Genomic DNA, 25347 nt, shown 5'->3' with positions numbered 1-25347 from the left:
GTCTATAATTTGAAAATATATTACCTAATTATCAATTTCTATGTTTATATTATTCAGTATTATATTTATCTATATATTGCTAAAATTGTAAGATTCATAACGCTGTTCAGTATAAGAATACTTTTTAAATTCAGAAACATGAAATTAATAAGACTTTGAGCTACATTTCAAATTTATTACAATGAACATGAGTATTCTGTAAATTAAATATTCTGTGAATTAATGAAGAGTAATACATTTGTTTTGAAGCCATAGTCTGTGATAGTAAAATTAAGTCACAAATTAAGATACTAATTATAAAAGGGCAAAGGTAGAAACAATAATTATGAACATAATAAATTTATAGATGTAAAAGAATTTATAGTGGAAGAATCCACCTTATTTAACATGAAATAATGTCATTTTCCCCCTACATCATGTCAGCCATTACTCAATCTTAAAAACTCACATGAGTTTTTCCCAAGTAAAATTTTTTTACAAAAAATCTCATACATTAAAAATGAATACTGGCCCTTTATGACATATGTTTAAATACTACATAAGTTACACAAAGCACAATAACTGATTTGTAACAAACAACTGTATGGTAGGTACATAAATTTACTATACATTTTTTTGATAAAAAATGTAGAACATGACAATAAAATTAACAAAACAGGAGCCTCTATGCATAATAACTATCCAGAAAACTACAAATATCACTAAAAATAGGGTATTAGAAATTTTGAATGTGTCATTGCAGTACTTATACTTTATTTAAAAAGTGATATAATTTTAAACAGATTCAATTCCTATAAATTAAGTTTGTGTCTATAAATTTAAAAAGGGCAATCACTAAGATTCACATAGTGTTCCTCAATGTAACACTAATAAATGAATAATTCAATTGATCAATAAATTAATTGATCAATCTAAGGATGAGACCTTGATAGTCTTTAAATAACTAAAGACAACTCTGGTATGTTTTATGTATGCTTAAAATAAAAGTTTTATGCTAACACTTTAAGGCTGCTTTTGTAAGGAACTTATACTATGCTGTGGATATTTCCCTTTGATTTCTCAACTAAACACTCACTTGTTTGATGCGATCTGGATTAACGGTGGTCTGAGGTTGTAGAATGCTGACTGGTTCTGTCTTGGCCACATTTTGGGGCATTTCTCGAATTTTTTCTGCAATGAATCCATGAACTGCATTCAGTGCTTCAACTGTTCCCTGGATCAAGCACACTCGCTCAGTAGTACCTGTGGATAAAAGATTGATTTTCAGAAAATATTCCATATTTTGCATTAAAAAAACTCTGAAAAAGGATATCATAATGCCAAAAAAATGTCAAATGCAGAACTCTAATTTAAAACATTTAATTGTACCAAACATAATATATACATGTCTCTTCTCATGATTCCTTTTATAAATTCTTTTCTAGTTGTTTTAGTCTCAAAAAGGGCATTCGGATTCCAACTGAATCAGAGATCCAGAGAAGTTGTGAACGTATCGCTGATTCATTGACATAATAAATATTTATTGAGTACTTAAAAAAGAACTTAGGGTTAGAAACTGGTAACATGCCAGTAGAGATCAATAAATCCAGTTTTCAAAGAGCTTACTCTTCACGGGGAAAAAACCAGAGAATTGTAGGACATTACAATCTGAAAATAATGGGGGTAACAACATAGATAGTACATTTGTTCCATCACTTACCACGCTCTTCCTTTAATCATAGCAACACTCGTTACCTGATATTTTACATTTATTTTTTCACTTTTTCACTAGAATATAAGCTCTAGGTGGAGTGTAAATTTGTTTTGTTTTGTGCTGTAGTATCCTTCAAGTTTACAATAGCTTCTGACACATAATAGGTACACTGTAAACATTTGTTGGATAAATGAATCAGTGCTGTCTTTATTGATGATATAATTTTAATAAAAAATATTAGGACTAAACATGAAATTTAAATAGTTTATGAAACTTGAAATTCATAAATATGTTACAGATATTAATAGTATTTATTTCATATCTTGTGAATAAAATGTAAATATATGATGCAAGACAAGACTAAGGTGAAATTGGGTCTAACACACAGGTCCTATCGCCTATTTTATACTTTACAGATATACATTAAGGCAATAAAAATAAAATAGTTTTTCAGACTATTCTGAGGCTTATTGTAGAAGCCTGGTATTCCACTGTAACCTTCTCAGTGTCCCAACATAACATATGAACTTGCTTCTAAGAAATAAGTATTTCTTTTCTAAACAGTTGTTAAAATGTTCAAAAAAATGAGATTTTAAAATTTATAAAAGATTTTTTGAATTAATGGAAACATTTTCAATTACCTAACATATTTCCTTTTGGTGCTACTGTTTCAAAATTCCAAGGTATTTTGTAAAATGTTTTAAAATACATTCTGAAGGGCAAATTTGTGAAACTACAAATATTTACAAAGTCGTAAGGAGTTTATACTGTTTTAAAGATTCTGACACCAAGACCAATTTTCTAGTAGTTTTGAAATTAAAATAATAGTAAAAGAATATCATTAATACTTCTAGACGACAGAATTAGATTACAGGAATTAGAAGCAGAAATAAAAGAAAAACTTAGAGATATACCTAAACAAAATTGTCATGTTTTAAACAATGAAAATTCAAATCTACAAAAATCTAAGTCTCCTGGATTTTACAAAATATTTCAACAGAAAATATATATGGCTTTCATTTGTAAGGGTGGATAAAGCCTGAAAAACATAATGTGAGTCTGTGGGTTTAATTTTTACAGTTTCTCTTAATCAGCTTTTCTCATTCTCATCTATCTTGATGTATATTGTGGTTCCTGCATAAAATGATCTAGTTTATGGGGATACTCTAGGGAGTCTTTACAAGGCAATGTATAAAGTGTCCAATAAATGACTAGAAAGGAACTGATCAATGTAGCTAATACAAAGTGTGCTTATCCAGGTCAGCAGACAATATGAAACAGAGATCAGATTACATTCTTGTTTTTGGAGACAACTACAGAGTGCTCTTTTGTGGATGCCAAAACAGTCTAACTTAAATAGAGATTAAAAAAAAAAAAAAAAAGAAAGAAAAACAAACAAAACACGGCACTAAATAACTAGAGATTATAAATCTATGCAGTCAATAAAATTCTGATAATACAAACAATGTCAGAGCACACAGTGGCCCCTACACTTTTCAGATTGTATAGACTAACAGATAGTGAGTGGAAATTACTGAGCCATAAGGAATTATGATTGTCTAAAGCTAAATTTCACATATTAGCATCTGTGGGACACTAGAAAGTAGTTCACGGGTTCACAACTGCAGTACATATTGCTTGAAAATTAAATTACATAATTTGCATTAGAACTATTAACATAAAAAAAAGAAAGAAAAAAGAGATTCTATATCTGCCCACTCAGAAATGCTACAATCCTCAGAAGAGATGCTATCATATTCTTCTACTGAACGTATGGCCTTTTCACTCAGAAAACACAAAACTGTAATTTTTAGGAGAAAGTCACAAAAAAGGGAGACTGTCAGGTGTATCACCAAAATTTGTTAAAAAAAAATGAGCCTATAAATCATAAAAGTTGCTGGTTTTGTCATTTTAAAGGCTTTTAGGCTCAATCAGTGTCTAAACTAAACTGCTTGTTGTTTATCATTTTATTTAACAGTAGCATTTATTTCTCTTTGAAAGAGACTAGCAACAAGAGGTGAAAACCAGTTACATAAAAGTACATGCCTATATTTTGTACAAGATAGAGGTACATAAGATACCATTAATTAATTGATTGATTAATTAATGTTTTTGAGACAGAGTCTCGCTTTGTCACTCAGGCTGGAGTGCAGTGGTGCGATCTTGGCTTACTGCAGCCTCGACTACTTGGGCTCAAGAGTGATCCTCACGCCTCAGCCCTCCAAGCAGTTGGGACTACAGGAACGCACCAGCATGCCTGGCTAATTTTTTGGATTTTTTGTAGAGACAGGGTTTCGACATGTGGCATAGGCTTCTCTCTTGAGCTCAAGTGATCTGCCCACCTCAGCCTCCCAAAGTGCTAGGATTACAGGTGTGAGCCACTGTGCCCGGCCTAAGAGATCATTAATTTAAAACTGCACTTTTAAGAAAGAAATCACAAAAAGTGTAATAAGAAAGGGCAATGCCAAATACAGGCATTGACATTTACAATGACTTTAAGTTTTGATTTAACATACAATATCAAATGTTAAAAACGCACAGGTTTCTAAAATCACATACATCTATCAGTTTTAATAACAAAGTTTTCATAGAAATTTAATAAAATATATTCTGTGCTATACTATAAGTTTGGGTAAGTCAGTTACATAGTTCCTGTTTCTACCTAAGGTGATCCATCACTTATGCACTGGGCCCTGTACCTCCTTGGCTACCAAGTCCACTGCTTCTCCAGTTAGAGTTATTTCTTACATCATAATTTTTTTCTGTTGAATTATTCCCATCAGCAGGAAATATGTTGTAATTTCTACAGTTTTTAAAGACATTGACAGAGTTAGAAAATTACTCTTTTGCAAAGCTAATGACAAAATTAAGTTTGGTAAAGATCATAAATGGATAAAATCATTAGATGAAAGGTTAATATAAAATTATCAATAAAAACATCAGGTATTACCAACTGACTTCAATGATCAACACTAGCATGATGAGTATGAAAACCAAACATTATATGCTTCTTGACGTGATGTAATAAAAAGCACACAGAACCAATTATGATGTACTCAAAAGCAGTTGAACCTAAATCTTATCAAATAGCACTACAGATTAATACTGAAAACAGAAAAATAAATGATACCATAACGAAGCAAAGACACAAAAACAGTTTACAATACAACTGATGCAGCTTCGTCAATAAAGAAGAGATTACTCTCCGGACAAAAGAAGACTTAAAATGTACTATGACTTAATGTAAATCAGAATTTGGTTGGGTCCAAAATTAAACAATTTTCACTTGAAACAAAATTGAGGCAATGACAAGGACAGAGTATTAGTATCACATAATTACTGTTAACTTTAACATGTGAGATTATGGCATCAGTTTACAGAAAGTGTCATTTTTTTTTCTTTTCTGAGATGAATACTGAAATACGTACAGGTAAAATGCGACTGAACTTGCATCAAAATATTTCTGCAACAACAAAAAAGAAGTAAAGTTTTTAGGCATGACAAATCTTGATACTGTTGATATAGATGAAGGGTATAAAGAAATTCATTGTACTATTTTATATATGCCTCTTCTAGTTGCTGCTCAATTCCCTTATCCCTCAAAATTCCATGAATGAGTTTTATAGATACTCTCTTTCTACTTCCTCATCACCCAATCTTGAATATACTCCAATATGGCTTTTTTTCCCCCTTGAATTTAGTAGATTCTACAACTCTACTGAAAGCATTCATCACGGCTGTACCTGGATAAATCTAATCTTCAAGTCTTCATGTTGTTTCCCCCTTCAGCAGCATTTTATGCTGCCAGTAGGTGACCATTCTGTTCTAAAAACACTTCACTTGGCTTTCAGAATGCCACATGCTCCTGGCCCATGGTTTTTACTCAGTTCATTAATTCATTTGATAAAAATGTATTCAGTCCCTACTAAATAAGTATCATATTAGAAGCTGAAGATACAGCAATGACCAAACAGGAAAAACAAACAAACCCTGCCTTCATGGAGCTCATATTCTAGTTCATGTGGACAGACACTATACATAAGAGAAATAAAACACAGAGAAAGAATACTAAAAGAAAATAACAGTTATGAAAAACATTGGGAGACGATGACAGGCTCAGCAGAGACAAAAACAACAGTATGAAAGGGACTTTGTCATGTTTATTACTGTATCTCCAGTGCCTAGAACAGTGCCTGGCACACTACAGATACTCAACAAGTATTTTGTTTTTTTTTAAAGAAACAATTTACTGAGTCTAAAATTTCTCCTCTGTATTTTGAAACATATATGTGACTGATTTCTAAGGCCTTTTTAATCTACAAAATATCTATAAAGCCAGTAAGTCTCTTGGTTTATAAGATCATCCAATGAACACAAAAAGGAGGTATATTTTGGAAAATGATTTAAAAACTATAATAAGTTGTAATTTATCATTAAAAAAGGGCACTTGGTGAAAGTGTTTTGAGAAAGATACTAGGAGAAATAACGGATAATTTGACATTTTTTTTTCTTTTTCCTAAGGTAGAAAAAATAGATAAACTCTGAAAATGAACTCTACCTAAAATAATATTGTTAGGGAGAAAAATAAATATTTTTTATTGTGGTCTAAAATGCTATTAAAAACTGTTTAGATACCTGAGACATTATTCAAACCACAGTAACACTATTCTAGAATAACGAATATATGCTAATGATTTGATCCACATAGTTCCAATTGCCATCTATAATGAAAATTAATGAACATTCTGTTCATATAAAAGAAAATGCATCAGCTTATATTCCTACTGGAAATACAACTCAGTATCTTATGAAATAATACAGACATAATTATTTAGGAAATATTAATGTTAGTGTACAGTAAGTCATCTGGTTGGATGAGTAACACTGAAACATCACAAAATAAAACAATAATACCAAAATGTAGTAGAAAATTTATTAACACTTCTATGACAATCTACAGAAATAATTTTGGCCTTCAAAAGAACTTAAGAAAATGTAAATATCAATTAACTCCAATAAGTAAACGCTGATATTTAAAACAACTTGATATACAGATAATTTATAGAGATAACTGCTACTTATGCAGAGAAATTACTAATTTTGGATAGCTAATATTTTGATGAACATGGATTTATTTCATTCAAGTAAACATTTAGTTTCTATCATATCAAGAAATACCTTGCAATATGTATTTTCAAATATATTTAAATTTCTTTGCTATTTGTAGGTATGTATGTCTATTTACTCTTATACAAACAGTGCTTTGTGAGTGGTATCCTTTCCGTTTTCATGTTTTTCCTTTTTGCCACTTATTCTTGCTGTTTGCTAAAATATCTGATTACAAAAGGCTCTTCTCTTATAATTTGCTGTTTCTAGTCCTCAGCAACCCTGTAATACACAGTTAAAGAAGACTGTTAAAATTATATAAACTATCTACAAGTAGGTTCCGGGCTGGGAAGGGTGGCTGACGCCTGTAATCCCAACACTTTGGGAGGCCCAGGTGGGCGGATCACGAGATCAGGAGATCGTGACCATCTTGGCTAACACAGTGAAACCCCGTCTCTACTAAAATAGAGAAAATTAGCCAGGCGTGGTGGCGGGCGCTTGTAGTCCCAGCTACTCGGGAGGCTGAGGCAGGAGAATGGCATGAATCCGGCAGGCGGAGCTTGCAGTGAGCTGAGAGAGCGCCACTGCACTCCAGTCTGGGCACAGAGCGAGACTCTGTCTCAAAAACAAACAAACAAACAAAAAAAAAACAAAAAAGAAAAACACGAGTAGGTTCCTAGTGTTCCTAGTTACAACCATAGGGAATATGTGGCCTTTATGAAATCATGTTTTGTTTCATTTCTCTTTATTTCCAAGTTCCGGGTCAGTGTAAATAGATAAAATATTACTTTAATGTTTTCCTCTTAAAAGATTTAAAATTCTATATGGGCATATTAATTTTTAAAACTAAAACATAGAGTATCCTTTCAACAGACTATGTTACCATTTATTTAATAAAAATCACCCATAATAGTCTATATATGATAAGCATTTTTCATATTGTCTTTATAAATAGATGATTTACATTCATTTCTTAGGTTACCAAATTTATTTCTATAATGACATAAGCAAAGTCTCATTTACCAGTATTTAAGGTAATGTGTCAGCAGAAGCTCCACTGAAGGACATTTAAGGGTTTTCTAGTTGTAGCAATGCAGTATTACATTCTTTCAGGGGAAAGTATATACTTAACCAATTTCAAGAAATGAAGCAATTCAAAGGTCTCTGAAGCTCACAACTACAGACCTTTTCTTTGTTTCCTTTCTATGTCCCTATACGCATATGGAATAACTTAAAATTTGAACCAATACGCATCTCAGAATATTCTTTTAAGTGACTTTAACAGTAATCATGCTTCCTTATGTTTATAAGCCATTTTGTGATTTATAGAAGAGATATAATATTAATTACAATACATATATTTATATATTGTTAGTATAATTTATCTACACACATAAAATTTCATTTAATGTTCACAATAATCAGGACAGATATCTCCAACTTACATGTATGGAAATGGAAGCAACTGCACAAAGACATATAGCAAACGCAGAGAATAGTAAAGTCTTGTCAAAAACAATTTTTTACCATTAGACCACATACCTCCTAAGAATGTAATATTAGGCCAGCTAGCAAATTTAACACATTTAAGAAAATCACATATGTTTCAGTTGATTGTGGAAAAATGATTTTCATGTAATTTTGGTATTTCTTTAAAAAGCATGGTCTTAATACCATCAATATTTCTCCAAAGATTTATTCCAAATCTGTCATAAAAAGAAATGACTGACCCTTCTTGCAGAGAACAGACCACCACAGGAGATGGTTAATAACTATGTGGGCTATTAGTAAGATTTTTTAGGACAAGTTTTCAGATCAACAAAAGTACTTGATAAAATTGCCATTAAAAGTAAGTTCAATTTGTAATTGCAGCTTTTATACCATTGTACAGTTACGCACATTTGATAATACTTCCTCCTACCCTACAATTACTGAGGAGAAAATACACTATTTCAAGAAAAGGCCATTTAAAAAAAGAAATCATAAGAATTGGCATCTTATGATGCAAAGTAATAATTGCATTTATTCTCCAGGTGATTAACTCTACACAATTATATATCTACTTCTCAACTGTAAAAATTTGCAAAAGGCCATATAACATGCTTAATCCAAAGTCAACATAGTGAAGGCCTGATTCTGTTTATAGAACATGTTTTGACGTTAAAATATAACAAATCAAGTCAAAGGATGAGAGTATATTTTTCCGAAAAATCTAAAAATATTCATTCTTCAGAGAACTTAGGAAGAGAATGAATGGCAAAGTAGATGTTGTCTAGCTTGTCCTTCATTCATTCTCTGTCTCATCATGCAAATGGCATACTAATTTACTTAACTAGCCATTCCCATAAAGTAGCATCTGCAAAGCTGAGGAATCTAACTTCTGAAGAACCCTGAAAACAGATATATCTGAAAATTTTACATAACAACTGCAATTGTTCTCAAACATATTGCAATTTATTTCTAGTTTTTAAATTTTGAGGCTATGCAAAAAACAGTTATGATTACTAGCTATTCATTCATCCTTAGCATAGGTTTATGCTAAATTTAGGATCACTATAGCAATCCTAGTTATGTCAATAGTATAACCTCTTAATTTCCATAATTACAGAAATATGAAACTGCCATAACACATTTTTATTAAAGTGCAATTACATTTTATATGTACATAATAAATAGAGATTTGCTGACTTGTCTCCACTCCCAATCAATATCTCCATTTTTGACAGTAATTTGTACTTTTAAATTTTTGCTATAAGAAAAATGGCCCTTGAAATTCTTCTATCTATTCTTTATGTGTTAACAGGAATTCACTTTTGCAAAGTTTGATTTGATATCACATGTCCCAGCTGCGAAAAGTTTGCAACAAACATGTGATATCAAGTCAAGCTCAGAAACTCAGAAGTGTGACCAGTGGTGGAAGGCATAGCAAATCAGAGTCATGTAAAAGTAACGGGAGCAGCATTGCAATGGACATGCAGCATGGTAACGAATCAGAGATTGCTTATGAGGTGACAGCAAGAAAATTAATGTCTCTGACATTAATTTCTGACATGTAACAAAGTTGTCAACTTTGAGACCTAATATAGATTAATGCATTGGACAAAATTAAGCAGTAACTTTGTGTCATATTTTTCAAAAAAATAGATCGGTTTATAGAATAATCCATTTTTTTAATCATAAGCCTATAAATTCCACTGAAGGCAAGGCCTGAATTTGTTGAAATTTCAAGGAGTGAATTATTTAAATAAATGACTAATCAATGAATATCATACCATTGAGTACATGCAATATATCAAATAAATGTAGAGGTAGGATAAAGAATTTTGACTGTTTAACTTGGTGGAAGAAGCAATATAGGAGAGTAGATTGTAGTTGAAAAATCAATAGAAATTTAAGAGTATATGTAATCTATTATTAAAAAGTATTAAATATTATTAATATTAAAAGGTATTTTTATACAGTTTTATGATGCTAAGACAATAGAAAAACGGCAATTTAAAAACTGTACATATACCAAGGCGAATGGATGACCTGAAGTCAGGAGTTTGAGATCAGCCTGGCCTACACAGCGAAAATCCATCTCTACTAAAAAAATTTTGTATTTTTTAGTGGTGCATGCCTGTAGTCCCAGCTACTTGGAAGGCTGAGGGTGGAGAATCACTTGAATTTGCGAGGCACAGGTTACACTAAGCAGAGATCATGCCACTGCACTCCATCCTGGGTGACAGAGTGATACTCCATCTCAATAAATAAATAAATAAATATTAAAAATTGTGCTACATACAAAACTGGCCCTTTTACCCATCTTTAGGTGTACAATTCAGTGGTATTAATTAAATTCAAATGTTGTACATAAACTCCCACTATCTCTTTCTAAAAGTTTTTCATTATCACAAACTGTAACTATAACTATTAAGAAATACATTTCCATCCCTTCCTTCCTACATCCCCCAGTTACCTCCAATCTACTTTTTGTTTCTATGTCAACATTCTAGATATTTTGTATAAATGGAATCATACAATATTGATCTGTCTGGTGTCTGGTTTATTTTACTTAGGATACTATTTTCAAGATTCACTGATGTAGTATATCTCAAAAATTCATTCCCTTATTACAATTGAACAATATTCCACTGCATGTTACACACCACATTTCGTTTCTCCATGTACCTGTTGGTGGACACTTGGGTTGTTTACACCTTTTGGCTATTGTGAATACTGCTGCAATGAACACTGGTATACAAGTATCTGCTTCAGTGCTTGTTCTCAATTATTCTGTGTACAAACCTAGGAGAGGAATTGTTGGCTAATATGATAATCACAGCCTTTTGAGGAACAGATAAACTGCCCCACAGCCGTGGCACCATTTTACATCCCCAACAACAATGAAAAAGGGTTCCAATTTCTCTACGTCTTAGCCAACATTTATTATTATTTTTTAATAATAGCCATCCTAATAGGTGAGAAGTGCTATCTTGGAGTTTCAATTGGCATTTTACTAATGACTAATAATGTCGAACATTTTTGCATGTGTTTATTGTTCATTTGTATATTTTCTTTAGAGAAATATCAGTTCACATCATTTGCACACTTTTCAAATATTGTCCTTTTTTGTGTGTGTACGAGACAGGGTCTCACTCTGCTGCCCAACTGTGAGTGCAGTAGTGTGATCATTGCTTACGTCAGCCACAAACTCCTGGACTCAAGCAATCCTCCTGGCTCAGCCCCAAGTAGTTGAACTACAGGTGTGCACCACCACACCTGGCTAATTTTTTTTAATCTTAATTTTTATTTTGAGATGGGGTCTCGCAATGTTGCCCAAGCTGGTCTCCAACTTCTGGGCTCAAGTGATCCTACTGAATTGACCTCCCAATGTGCTGGGATTACAGGCATGAGCCACTGGGGTTTTCTTTTATATGTTGAGTTTTAGGAGTTGTTTATATATTCTGGATATTAAAGTTATTGTATAAATTATTTTCAAACATTTTCTCCCATTCTGCAGGTTGCCTTTGATAATGTCCTTTGGTAATGGACGTTAATAATGTACTCTGATACACAGAAGTTTTAAAATTTTGGTGAGGTCCAATTTATTTTTTGTTCCCATTTTTGTTACTGAATAATCCATTCCCAAATCCAAGGTCATGGAGAACTATTTCTACATTTCCTTCTAGAGTTTTATGCTTTTAGCTCTTATATTTAGGTTGTTGATCTATTTGAATTAATTTTGATATTTTAATATTATATGAGGAGGGTTCTAACTCCACTCTTGCATGTGGAAATCCAGGTGTTCCAACACTTGTTGAAGAGACTGTTCTCTTTCCATTGAATGAACTTGATACCCTTGTCAAAAATCAATTGGCTATAGTTATGTGGAATTATTTCTAGACTCCATTAATTATTGTCTATCCTAATGCCAGTACCAGACTCTTTTGGTAACTGTATTTTTATAGTAAGTTTTGAAATCAGGAGTGTGAATCCTCAACTCTGTGCTTTTTCAATATTGTTTTATCTATTCTGGGAACCTTGCAATTCCGTATGCATTTTGAGAATCAGGCTTCCCATTTCTGTAAAAAAAAAAAAAAAAACCACTTAGAATTCTGATAGCAATTAAGGTGAGTCTGTATACTTTGGGTAGTACTGATGTTTTAACAACATTAAGTGTACTCACCCATGAAATGGGATGCCTTTCCATTTAGTTAGGTCTTCAGTTTTGTACCTTCTTGGTTAAATTTATTCCTAGGCATTTTACTATTTTAGATGCTACTGTAAATGAAATTTATTTCTTAATTTCCTTTTTGGACCATACACTGTGGTGTATAGAAACAAACTGATTTTTGTTTATTCTAAAACTTGGCTTAATTTATTAGCTATAGTGGCTTGCTTGTTGATTCTCTGGAGTTTTGTATATACAGGAAGATGTCATCTGCAAATAGAGATAGTTGTACTTCTTCCTTTCCAATTTGGATACCATTTTTGTTTTCTTGTCCAATTATTCTGGCTACAAGTACCAGAACAATGTTTAATAACAGTGGTGAAAGCAGTCATCCATGTCTTGTTTCTTATCTTATGGGAAAAGCTTTCAGTCTTCACTATGAGTGTGATGTTAGCTGTGGCTTGTCCATAAATTCCTTTTACCATTTTAACAAAAAATGCATATTTCATCAAGAAAAAAATTACAAACCTATCATTAATACACTGTGGTAATCTATATTTTTCCTGTACATTAAAGCTATACTATGACTATAATGCTGAGAACAAATAACAAAACAGTTAATTAAAATAAATAGCAGCTGGGCACGGTGGCTCACACCTGTAATCCCAGCACTTTGGGAGGCAGAGGTAGGCGATCACTTGAAGTCAGGAGTTCGAGACCAGCCTGGGCAACATGGTGAAACCCCATCTCTATTAAAAATTATAAAAATTAGCCAGGCATGGTGGTGTGCACCTGTAATCCCAGTTACTTGGGAGGCTGAGGCAGGAGAATCACTTGAACCCGGGAGGCATAGGTTTCGGTGAGCTGGGATTGTGCCACTGCACTCCAGCCTGGGCTACACAGTGAGGCTTTGCCTCAAAAAAAAAAAAAAAAAATCAAAATGAAAAATAAGTAAATAGCTTCAGCATACCACAATATATTTAGAAAAATAATGTGACTTTGGGTATGAAGGCGAAGCTCAGAAATTCTGCTCAGAAATTCTGCAACTCAACTTATTTGCTAAAAATTATTTTTGTATTCCCTGGTGTGAACAAGTATCTTATTACCCATTTTTTCCAACATTAATTATCATAGAATTGTAAATTAAAGAATATCAGAATATCTTAAGAGTTATAGGGGCTAATAGTGACATGTGAAAATAGATTATCTGTCAGACACCTGCTTGAGTACAGGTCAAAATAGGTAGCTACATTTCAGGTAAGTTTCTGTGACACTATGAACAAAATCTGACTTACCTATTACAAACTTAGTTTTAAAAATACAAGTCTCAGAATATTACAGATCTATGTTTCCACAATGTACTTCTGTTAATTCCAATCCTTCTTCTTTCATAAAAATCTCTCTCCTATCCTTGTCTCTTTTATTCTGAATTATTAAAATGCTATAGATGAGGCCTGACAACTGGCAGAATCCTACAGTAGATATTACCTGGATATAACAGAGTGTGATCCCTGTCAGGTATATTCATGCGCTATCACAGGAATACACAATTATCCACAGTCTCAAACCTAGTCTTCCTCTGGACTGTCCTTCTGACTTCTAATCCACTTGAAGACAGATCCTTGGACTTTTGGTGACTTACTAGCCTCTAATCCATGTGATGACAGATGACTGGCTCTCTGTCACCCTCTGGCCTTTCCTTTAGAGGGGAATCTCTGAGTCTTTGGTTTCCTGTATACTCTCCATGCAGTTTTTGGTTTCCTGCCGTTACTCATTAATCTGCCTCCTGTAAATAAGTACTTCAGTATCCTTCAGTTAGTTCATTTGAGCCAACTCTTCCCCTAACCATTAGTGACTTCAGTATTTAACTACCCCTGCTCCTCCTCCATCAAAACTCACCACATAATTACAAGGAGCAGAAAAGAAAGGTCAGTGGTATCATACCCTTAAAACAACAAGCTGGACTATAACTCTAACTGCCCATCTTCCTCTAAGAGACTGCTATTCCTCATATTTCTAAATATCGAAGTTACCAGAAGTCTGTTTCTCCAGCCATCATCAGACTCTTATCCTCATAGTAATCCATATATCTCTGAATCTCACCCAATTCTGTATCCTTCCCTGTCCTTCTAAATTTCTTCATAATGCTCTTGATTATCTCAAGTTTGAGCATATGCCTCATATCCAAAACCTCTTTTATGAATGTTCCTTTTAGCTTCATCTCTTAGGTAAAATTAGACTGTGTCCTTAGCTCTTTATGTCCTATGGAGCAGGTAGGGAAGCTGTTGTTGTTTTTCTCTTCTCTCTCAAATCCCAGGTTTTGGGGGGCCATGATATTTTGGCTCTTTTCCTTGGTTCACTTTGCCACTTCTTTGTTAAAGTTGTCACAGCTTTTCTTCTTTTCTTCAAAGTGTTTGGAAACAAAAGCTGAACAGATGTATAGGTGTAGAGGCAGACATTAAATCAGTTTTCAGTCAATAAGGCAAAATGACAGAGATACTGGTAAACTATAGCCATGAGGAAAAATATCAAGTGCTATAGTATTATGGCATTTTACCTTTCCTTTTCATGTAGTGGCTTCCATTAGCCACTTCCTCCTTATGGAAATAGTTTCCTCTTCTGGCTTCTGTGTTGCTACTCTCTTCCCAGGATAATGTTCATTTAGTCCCCTTGATTGTAAATACCATAAAATATATTCTGAATTCATTGTCTCTTTCTCTCTCTCCCCCAGCACCTTCCTAGTGCAAGACACTATTTGCTCTAAACATGTCCATTACAATAGTCTGCTAATTACTGTCCATTTTGGTTCACTATTTGCTCTGCTACAATCCATTCCTCTCTCAGAATAATATTTTGAACCTAAAAATATTATGTAATTTTCCTGTTTAAAAACTTACGGCTTCTCATCTCATATTAAGAGTTAAGTCTACACCCTTTACTATGGCTTTCAAAATCCATCAAGATTTGACCTGTGCTGAGCTCTCCTCAGTCCTCATCTCATATTACTCTTTCTCTCTTTTTCTACACTCCAGGGAGTTAGGTCTTTTTTAGTTCCTGGGACATGCCACACTTATTCTCTCTTAGGCCTTTTATTCCCACTGATCTCTATCCTGGGAACACTGTTCCACTGGCTTTTCCCATAGCAGCCCCTTTCTCATCATAAAAGCCTTAGCTCAGTAATATCTTATCAGAGAAGACTTTCTTAACAGCCATAAACAGCCTCTTCCAAATCACTATCACGTTATACTCCTTTATGACCCTTACAATTTTCTGAAATTCTTGTTTGTTATAATTTGCTTACTTCATTGTTTGCCTCTCTCTGATGGAACAAAAGGTTCAAACGAACAGGAACTTGGACTGTTTTGTTCACATGTGTATCCCCAGCCTACTACTTAGCAAGCTGTTAACAAATAACTATTCATTTAATAAAATAAAACTATGACCTTGGATGAGCCCTATTAGAACAAGCTTTTTAAATCCAGAATTATTGCATTAAAATCCAATGTAAATGTCAAAAGAAGAGGGAAAATATATACGAACTATCAATGGCCTGAGGTAAAGCAAAGATCACGATTAGACCTTTCTATTTACTAAGAATTATCACATAATGCTCCCTTACTGAAATGTACTAATGAATATACCTACCATACATTTCTATTCCAAAAGATTCTCTCTATCTATCCTTTTAGAAACACCCAGGGATTGAAGATCAGCTCAATGCCTCCTTATTCAATTATGTTCTGACTACATTTTCTATTACATATCCAAATCCAGAGAATAACTGTGAATGGAAAAAGATTCCAATAAACTGATTTCCTGAACTAGTCAAGTAAGGCGTACAAATCAAACTTCCTAATTAAACTTAGTCACCGTAATAAAAAAATTAAATCTGACCACAAACTGAGGCTTTCTTAGAATATTGCTGCATATCAAACCCAGACATACTACGAATGGCATTTACTAGAATGCTAGTAACTGTATACTGTCAAGAAAAGAAAGAAATATCTTTATCAATTAAATTATCTGACCAAATTCTACTATCTTATACTAGAACTGTTACTATATTGATTGTGACTTTTTAATGTAGAAATTCTGAAATACATGATGTTGAATAAAAATTCCACTAATAGATTAAAAAATAAAGTGTTAATATGGGATATTTCTATAAATAAATTTAAAAACAAATTAATTATTTAGTGAGCATTAATCCTTATGTCATTTATCTACTCAGTAAATCTCTAATAAGCCCGTTATTTTACAAACATCTATAATCAACTGACAAGAATATTCAATAAATAAATGCCACTTTTTACTGTAATATTAAAAGAATTATGTTTATAAGAAAACTATTTCTAGTCTTTTCCTACTGTTAAGCCATGATTACAGACATTTGTATATGTAGTAGCAGGTGTAATATATTATCTAACTTACCTATCACAGAAACAAACAAACACAACCCAATTTGACATTAAAAGTGAACTTGTCTGAGAATTTCACAAAGAGTCTTATTTCTGAGTAAGACCTACAAAAGTATCCTGAAGCATTGGTTCTGAGAATATTAAAGAAAATTTTCTTTGATTGATTTGAAAGGAATTAACATTTTGAAAATTTACCTGCAGTCTCCTTATAAACACTTTAAAGCAGATTTAAAAGGAGGGCATCCTGTCATTTGCCACAACTTGGGTGGACTTGGAGAATACTATGCTAAGTGAAATAAGCCAGCCACAGGAAGGCAAATACTGCATATTCTTACTTAGATATGTAGAATCTACCAAAAAAGAAAAGGTCAAATATATAGAGATAGAGAATAAAACGACAGTTGCCAGGGTGGGAGTACATGAGGAGATGAAGGGTAAATGATACAAAGTAGCAAATAGGTAGGATGAACTATCTAATGTGCTACATACAACTATGGCTAATAATAGTATATTGTTTCCAGGATATTTGCTAAATGAGATTACAGCTGTTCTTGCCACAGGAGGCAAAATGGGTAACTATGAGAAATGATAGATATGTTAATTTGCTCTATTATAGTAACAATTTCACTGCTGAAAAACCTGTATATATGTCTTATAACATTATGTTGTATAACTTAACTATACACAATAAAATTTAAATAAACACAAATAAAGGTAAGAAAAAACAAAATTAGAGACCAACAGTCTAAAGGTATACATAAAACAATGTGAATTTGTATGATGCAGCAAACTGGTTTTCCTTCGTGTTTAATACTTAATAATGCAGGGTAGATATCCCTATTGAAAATAAACTTTTATGCTATAGGCTACTGTTCTTCATGTGTAACTCAAGGAAAACAGAAAAGTGATATAGAAACTCTATGGGTAACATCAGTGTGTAGCCTATAAAAAATTTTACAAGGACTTTGACCACTCAGTCTGGAGAAAATATATATGGACTTTAAGCACTTCCATATTTCTCAGATATGGAAAAGAGGTACACAAATAATCTACCCAACCTTGTTGGGAATTTTCTCTCTTATGGAGATTTAGGTAGGGCTTTCTTTCCATTGTAGTGTTATATGGCTATGGCATGAAAAAACAAACTCAATGTGTGTGACTTATAAAGTGTTTTGTACATAGCAGAAAGCCTTCTTATCAGCCACAGTCAATTCCAGACAAAGTCCAGACTTAGAGTTCTTAAAGCTGTGATATTTGTTAATACTATAAATACTATAACACTTCTCCTACCACATATTATCAATGTCTTCCTGGTTATTTCCCTAGTAATTACACTGGTTTTCATTTATGTCTATCCAAGTTTTTTACACTTTTCTTAGGTGTTCTGATTGCACACTCATCCTTTTACCTCGCTAACTCCTATTTATCTTTCCAATCTCTGCCCATTTATCAGTTTACCAGAGAAGTGTTCCCTGGATTCCACAGTCTAGATTATGTGTTCTTTTTGTGTACCTACTATGCTACACTGTCCCATAACAGTAATTATTGCCTGTTCATTAACCTGTAGAGCTCACAAGAATGTAAGCTGTTTACATATTCATATTCTTATATTTATACTCACAGCATCCTGGCACACATGTGCATATGTGTCAAATACTTACTAAATATTTGTGATTTAGTAACAGATTAAATGAATGAATAAATAGATGGCAGGAAAAGCTTACTGCTTGGCTTACTGAGTGGGTCACACTTAACCAGAGTTCTAAATCACAAAAAGCTCTTGAGGTAAGGGGCCATCCCAGGAAAAGAGAACTACATGTGTAAAGGTCACTTCAAAGCATATTTAAAAGAAGAGTATCCTACCTCCCAGGAGAAAAAAAAAGAGAAATCAAAAGGATTTTCACAACTTATGATGTCTCTTTTAAGAAGAGTATAGCTGAGTATAAAGTTCAAGGGGAATATGAAAAGAAATGGAGCTAGATAGGAAAAATTCAGGTAATACACAGTATGTGGAAGAAAAACAGATATTATTATCAGTAGAAAAAATATGACCATATTCATAAAATTCTGAAGTTATCACTTCAAGAAAATTTAGAAATTGCAGAAAGTATTGCTTACAATAAAAAATATAATTGCATCTCTAATCATTTTAAGTTGAAGATACAAGATTTTTTAAAGTATTAAAGCTCCCAAATATTTGCCTAACAGTTCTCAAAGTATGTTCTATAAAATATTTGTCATATAATATGCTTTAGGAAAAAAGATATCTCTGGTCAAATACTTTTGAGGGAAAAAACTGCATTTATATCCTCGCATCTAAATGATTCACAGTGCTCAGCAGATTAAAAAATAGAGTCCTATAATAAACACATTTAATTTTTTATCAACAAACTTATGTATGCCACATTTTTGCATGTCAAACCTCTTAATACCCTTACCAAGTATTATTTTATAAAGCATCTTCTCCAAAACTAAAACATCACAATCAAATTTACTTGAGGTACTCACTTCATAATTTTACGAAGGTAGCAATTCAGTGCTATTTGTAGAACTAAACCCAAGATGTTAATAAAAAGAAAAAGAAGATATGATATCACCTTAAGGTTAGGCAGGATCCTCATTACTTGAGATTTTGACATTGCTGAGATAATATCATTCTTAGTTTGCTAGTACATCAGGGGCCAAAGAAGATAAAGGGAACACAGTTGCATACAGTTGCATAGGTGCTAGGGAAGAAGAATTAGATGTGGATTCAACTGTATATGAACACACTTACAAACTCATCTTAAAATATATGTATGTGTGCAACAAGCAAAATTAATAGGTGGTATACAGACAAGCTATTATGATTGTCTTTTTAAGGAAAAAAATACTGGAAGTATGTTTATTTGAAGCAATTGACAGATTTGTTTTGAATTTTGGCAGTACATTTGAAGTATAAAGAAATAATATTTTATCTTCTCATTAATACATCTATAAATGTAATTTTAAAATTGTTATATTATTTAAAAAAAACACAGGCATTATTGGTAAGGAATCAAGGTATTGTCCTTTTTGTTTTGAGAGTTCTGCTTTGGCAAACTTCCAGGAAGACTGAAATTATAATTAGTAAAATCATTTTAAATAATAACTATTTTGAGGAGAAAAAAATTTATTATGCTCTTCTAAGACTTTTCAGCTATTAAAATAATCAATCATAAATCAAAGTGCTCATTTACTATAAATCAAAGTATTCTCTATTATTTTCTCAATTTCTCATTTATGGAAATAAAGATAAGGAAAAAACTATTATGTCTGAGGATTTTATATCATTAAATGCTACAAGAGAAATAGTTTCAGCAAGGACTATGTATAAATACTTCAGATTACACAATGTGAGAAATTTAAAATAATCACATTAGCAACTAAGAGAAACAGAATCAACTAAACAAACTCATTTCTTAAATACTGTAGATAAAAATGAATTGTTTGGGATATTATTGAAACTGTAAGAGGAACTAACCAGTTCCTTCTTTTTTTTCCGCGTCTCTCATCATTTTATTTTCTTTACAGACCCTGATGTTGGACTGAATTTTATTTGCTTTACTAATCATGGATATTATATGGATCATGTTCTGTCTTAGAACATGAGCCTTTCTATATTTGTAAGTTTCTTGCTAACATGTCACGGAATGTAAAACCTATGGGACTTTGGGACCTTAATTTAAGCCTGTGGTGCTAAAGATGCAGCTGTTCTTTTGCAACTAATTCCAGCTATTAAAGCCATAGTAAATTTAAAAATACAAATCCATTTTTTACTTTTTTTCATTGTATTTCAATATACAACAGTTAGAATTAAATAGTATCAGCATTTTTGTTAACTTGCTAAGACTATATTTTAAAGAGAAGACAGATATTTAGGGTATAGCTTTCATGAAAAACGTAAATCTGAGTTTCAACATATAACTGAGTTTCAACATAACATGTTTCCAGAAAAAAAAAAAAAAGACTTCTTATAGTTAATTATATTGCAGAAACTGGAGAGATAAAAATGTGCTAGTTTACTTTTAAAAATTCACTTGGCAGCAAAGTTCAAAAATAAACAATTGGATTTTGTAAATAAAACATTTTGACAATTATAACTTTTCCTGGTAAACTCAAAAAATAAAAATGTGCCATTGTTTTCTCACCTTATTTAAAATATGATGCATACAATGATAACACTATTTTCATGTTTTTTGCTATAGTTCTTGAGGTGACATTTTAGGATAAGATAAATCTTTTATTTCTACATAAAGTGCTATGTTAAACAATGTTCTTCATAGCTGTTGTTTCTCCTAATTGAGGATCAATCAAGGATCATAAATCATATTTCTTTCAAAGTCTGTTTGTTTTCCTTTAGTCTCCCACCAGCAAAGTATAAGAGGATTCTTTTCCACACAGCATTTAACAAACACATACTTTATAATTTCTATAGATCCAAAACAAAGGGAGAAAGCTACCATCAAACTGGGGGAACTTGCAACATATGTAATAAATGTTAGATTGAATGTAGTATTTATTCCTTAATATAGGAAATGTTTTTAAAAATCCTTAAGAAAAAAGTAAACATCAACCAGAACAGAAAATTAGCTAGGCATATAAACAGCAATTTCACTGACTCTTACACACACACCCACATGCACACATACCATGGCACAATCACGCCAAAGGAAGAATGAAAGCCAAAGAAAGTGGAAGAAGGGAAAGGACTGGGAAAAGACTAATGTAATCATCCAATGCAAAAATATGCATTTTCAATTGTATTAAAAAAATCAAACCAAACTTCCATCAAATATCACCATATAGCTTTGATTGGCAACTAATTATAAAAGTTTGGTATGGACATGTAGAATGGATACTCTAGTACAATTCTATTGGAATGATAAGTTAGCATGCTCTTTTTAAAGGGCAACTTAGCAATAAGTAGCAAATGTATTTTGACCCAGTAATCATTTTTTAAAATTAAAATTCACAAGCAAACAATTAGAAAAGTATACAGTTGAAAATACAGAGTTATTCATAACTATTTTTTTCTAATAGCAAAAAATAAAAAAATAAACTTAAGGTTCAACATCAAGAGGTTAGCTAAATAAACTGATTCATCATGAAAAACCAAAATTAAATTTATAATGTAGCCCTTTATTTATCGGCAGGGAAAGAGGGTCATGACAAATGAAATTTAAAAAATTTACATAACAGAACAACAGGCACAAACCGAAACATGAAGTGCGCTGGCATGTTTGGTGCTTCTTTAATAACATACCTTAAATATTTACTCAATGTTTAATAGTGTAAAGAAAAGCTGATTTTTCTTTAATAAAATCATAAATCTCTCTTTATACTCAAAATATGACATTGTAAAAAATGACATTTTCTGAATCAAAACTTCCTAGAAGGTATATTAACCATTTAAAATTTAGATAAAAGTATAAGTCATTCATAATTTATAAACAGCACCCTATCATGTACCATTCACTTGTAGAATTTCAATTGGCTTTTCTGATGTCAAGTAGAAACCAATGAGCCACATAGTCCACAACACACCTATAACTTTACTAGGTAGCGTGCATGTGGACACGATAAAATTATTCAACAGATGGTTTTTCTCATTAAATGTATACTTAACATGTATATTTTAGCAATGGGACCACTTTATATTTTCAATATACGCACTTTTAATATGTAAATATGGAAACCTCAATTAATCAAATTTCCAATGATATTTTGCATACTAAAAGTACATGTAGCTCAAGAGAGTAAAGGCATTCCAACACCCTTATCTCTTCCCTTTTTGCCTCAAAATCTGAGAAAGCTATCTCATTAGAACAAAACCTACAAAACATTTCTAAATAAGATAGATGGGTGTTCTGCTAAAGCAGGTAGTCCTCTGTCATATGAGCCTCCCTTTTGATCTAGAGAACAGCTACATTATGCTTTTGTAAAATCTTACTTACGCTATACATTATTTATTCAATTATTTCACTTCCCTTCAGGTCAGTGATCTTGTATGACTTTTTACTATGATATCTTCAGTGCTTTGAAGTATGCCCAATACACAGTAGGTGTCTAATATGTAACTGCTGAATGAACAAATGACAATAAAAAAAGAAAAAAAACATGGCACCAAACTCCCAGAAAACAGGCTAGTTCATGCTCTTAGAAAATATAACTGAGAGAAGGTTGCTAGAGGAAGAGATAGGGTAGTTCTTTGAAATGTGTGTACAAAGGGAAAAGGGAATTAATTTTTTGCAGTCTCTCTTCCTTAACTTGTGCTAAGTAAGTAGAGGGCATGGGCCTTTGATCTCAGGTGGTGGCAGTGATGGCAGAAATTTTGTCTTGAGAGTCTAGGGGTAGCTAGCTAGCCATACTCAGGTAAAACAGATGAGTAAAAGCATACCAAAGAGAGGCCTGTAGTAAATCACATTCAGATAGGTAAAATATGAGCTCTAATATAAAAATAAACACAGAACCAAAACATTACAATATATGTAAAGGAAGCAACAATGTTTACCTATTTATAATTTCTGAATGAGCTAAACAGTAAATTGAAGACGGCTGATACGGTTTGGTACTGTGGCCCGACCCAAATCTCATCTTGAATTGTAAACCCTATGTGTCAGGGAAGGAACCTCGTGGGAGGTGCTTGGATCATGGGGGCAGTATCCCCTATGCTGTTCTGACAATGGAATTCTCATGAGATCTGGTTGTTTTGTAAGTGTGTGGCTCTTCCCCCTTCTCTCTCTCTCTCTCCTGTCACCATGTAAGATGTGCCTTGCTTCCTTTTAGCCTCCCACCATGACTATTAAGCTTCCTGAGGTCTCCCAACCATGCAGAACTGTGAGTCAATTAAACTGATTTTTTAAATAAATTACCCAGTCTCAGGTAGTTCTTTATAGCAGTGTGAAAATGAACTAATACAACACCTTTCCTTGATTTACTTCTACCAAGCACAGTCCCATTTTATTAAAATACATATAATACACACATATATGTCTGATAATATATAAACTCTATAGGAAAATGTTAATAGTAATTATCTCTGAACGGTATGATCTAACTTCTTATTTTTGCTAAGCCACATTTAAAAATATTCCTATTATAATCATGTGTTCCTTGAGATTCATTAACATATGTTAACAAATAAAATGGTAACACTGCAAATAATTAAAACATAGTGTCTGAAATATTTTGTTCCATTTTGTAATTTATAACTCAGTTAGAAAAACAGGACTGAAATTTAAACAGCCTTTTAAAAAATGTCCTTTTCCTTATTTCATTTGTATTAAAATATTTAAAAATCTTAAAAATGATATATTCAGTGAAATTTAAAGAAACTAATTTAAAAACCAGTTGCACATAAAAATAGATGCTTATCTAAAACACTAGTATTACCAAATATTACAACCAAATAGCACTGTCAGTTAAAAATATGTTAACAGAGACAGAATATAGTATTTAAAGCCTTCTAATAATGCAATGTTACTTATCATTTCTTAGAAAATAAATCTCATTCTTAGGTCCATGCTAAATTACCAACACCTGTATAAACTACTCTTTCTTTCGCTACAGATATTTTTCCAAGTTAGGAATTTACAGAATTTTTTAATTAGGCTGGGTAATCTTCCAGGGCATAAAATCACTCCAGCAGACCTTAGTAGTATTGTTTGGATCTGGAGTTAAAAAAGAGAAGTAAATTCAACCTTAGTAAGACAATAAGACAAACTTGGGGAACAGATTTGCTATTTAGAAAGCTCAAAAACTTTTCATGCTTAGTCAAAGTAAGGCCACGTTGCCAGAGTAAAAGAGTAAAATCATAGTCCTCTTCTTTCATGAGTGTAGTCCCCGCCAATCAAGAGAATCTTAATCAGCGCACACCTTAAATCTGAATGGCCTCTGCAGACAGAAAGACCAACAATTGTTCTTTTTTTTTGAGATGGAGTTTAACTCTTTGTTACCCAGGTTGGAGTGCAGTGGCATGATCTTGGCTCACTGCAACCTCTGCCTCCCGAGTTCAAGCAATTCTTCTGTCTCAGCTTCCCAAGTAGCTGGGAATACAGGCACCTGTCACCATGCCCAGCTAATTTTTATATTTTTATTAGAGACGGGGATTCACGATGTTGGCCAGGCTGGTCTCAAACTCCTGACCTCAGGTGATCCACCCGCCTCGGCCTCCCAAAGTGCTGAGATTACAGGCGTGACCCACCGTGCCAGGCCAACAACTGTTCTTTAAGGACTATCAACACATGAGTGGTACCAGATATTTTATACCAAATAAAATACAATTCTAGAATAATTTTATTTAATCATTCAATAGTTATTTGAAATTTCCTGAATTTAATTTTCAGTTAATCCAAACCATATTATTTTAGTTTTAAACTGGATTGTATCCTGGTTGCTATGCGCTAAGATGAACAGCGGCAGAAATGTAAAATTCCTTAAGTATTAATTTATCATAA

The 25347-nt window shown here is 32.6% G+C and overlaps 1 protein-coding gene across 5 annotated transcripts in view; it reads right to left on the bottom strand.

The window, feature by feature from the left end:
* NOVA1 (neuro-oncological ventral antigen 1) overlaps positions 1-25347 on the bottom strand; it is a 151078-nt gene that overhangs the window by 35343 nt on the left and 90388 nt on the right. For all 5 annotated transcript variants that reach the window (XM_011930706.1, XM_011930707.1, XM_011930710.1 and 2 more), the window contains exon 3: positions 1076-1242. In XM_011930706.1, coding sequence (XP_011786096.1) covers positions 1076-1242 — 167 coding nt within the window. The remainder of the gene's footprint in view (positions 1-1075; positions 1243-25347) is intronic.

The sequence above is a fragment of the Colobus angolensis genome, unplaced genomic scaffold (genome assembly GCF_000951035.1).
Source record: "Colobus angolensis palliatus isolate OR3802 unplaced genomic scaffold, Cang.pa_1.0 Scaffold88, whole genome shotgun sequence".
NCBI lineage: Eukaryota > Metazoa > Chordata > Mammalia > Primates > Cercopithecidae > Colobus > Colobus angolensis.
This window is presented reverse-complemented; position numbering and strand designations above follow the sequence as displayed.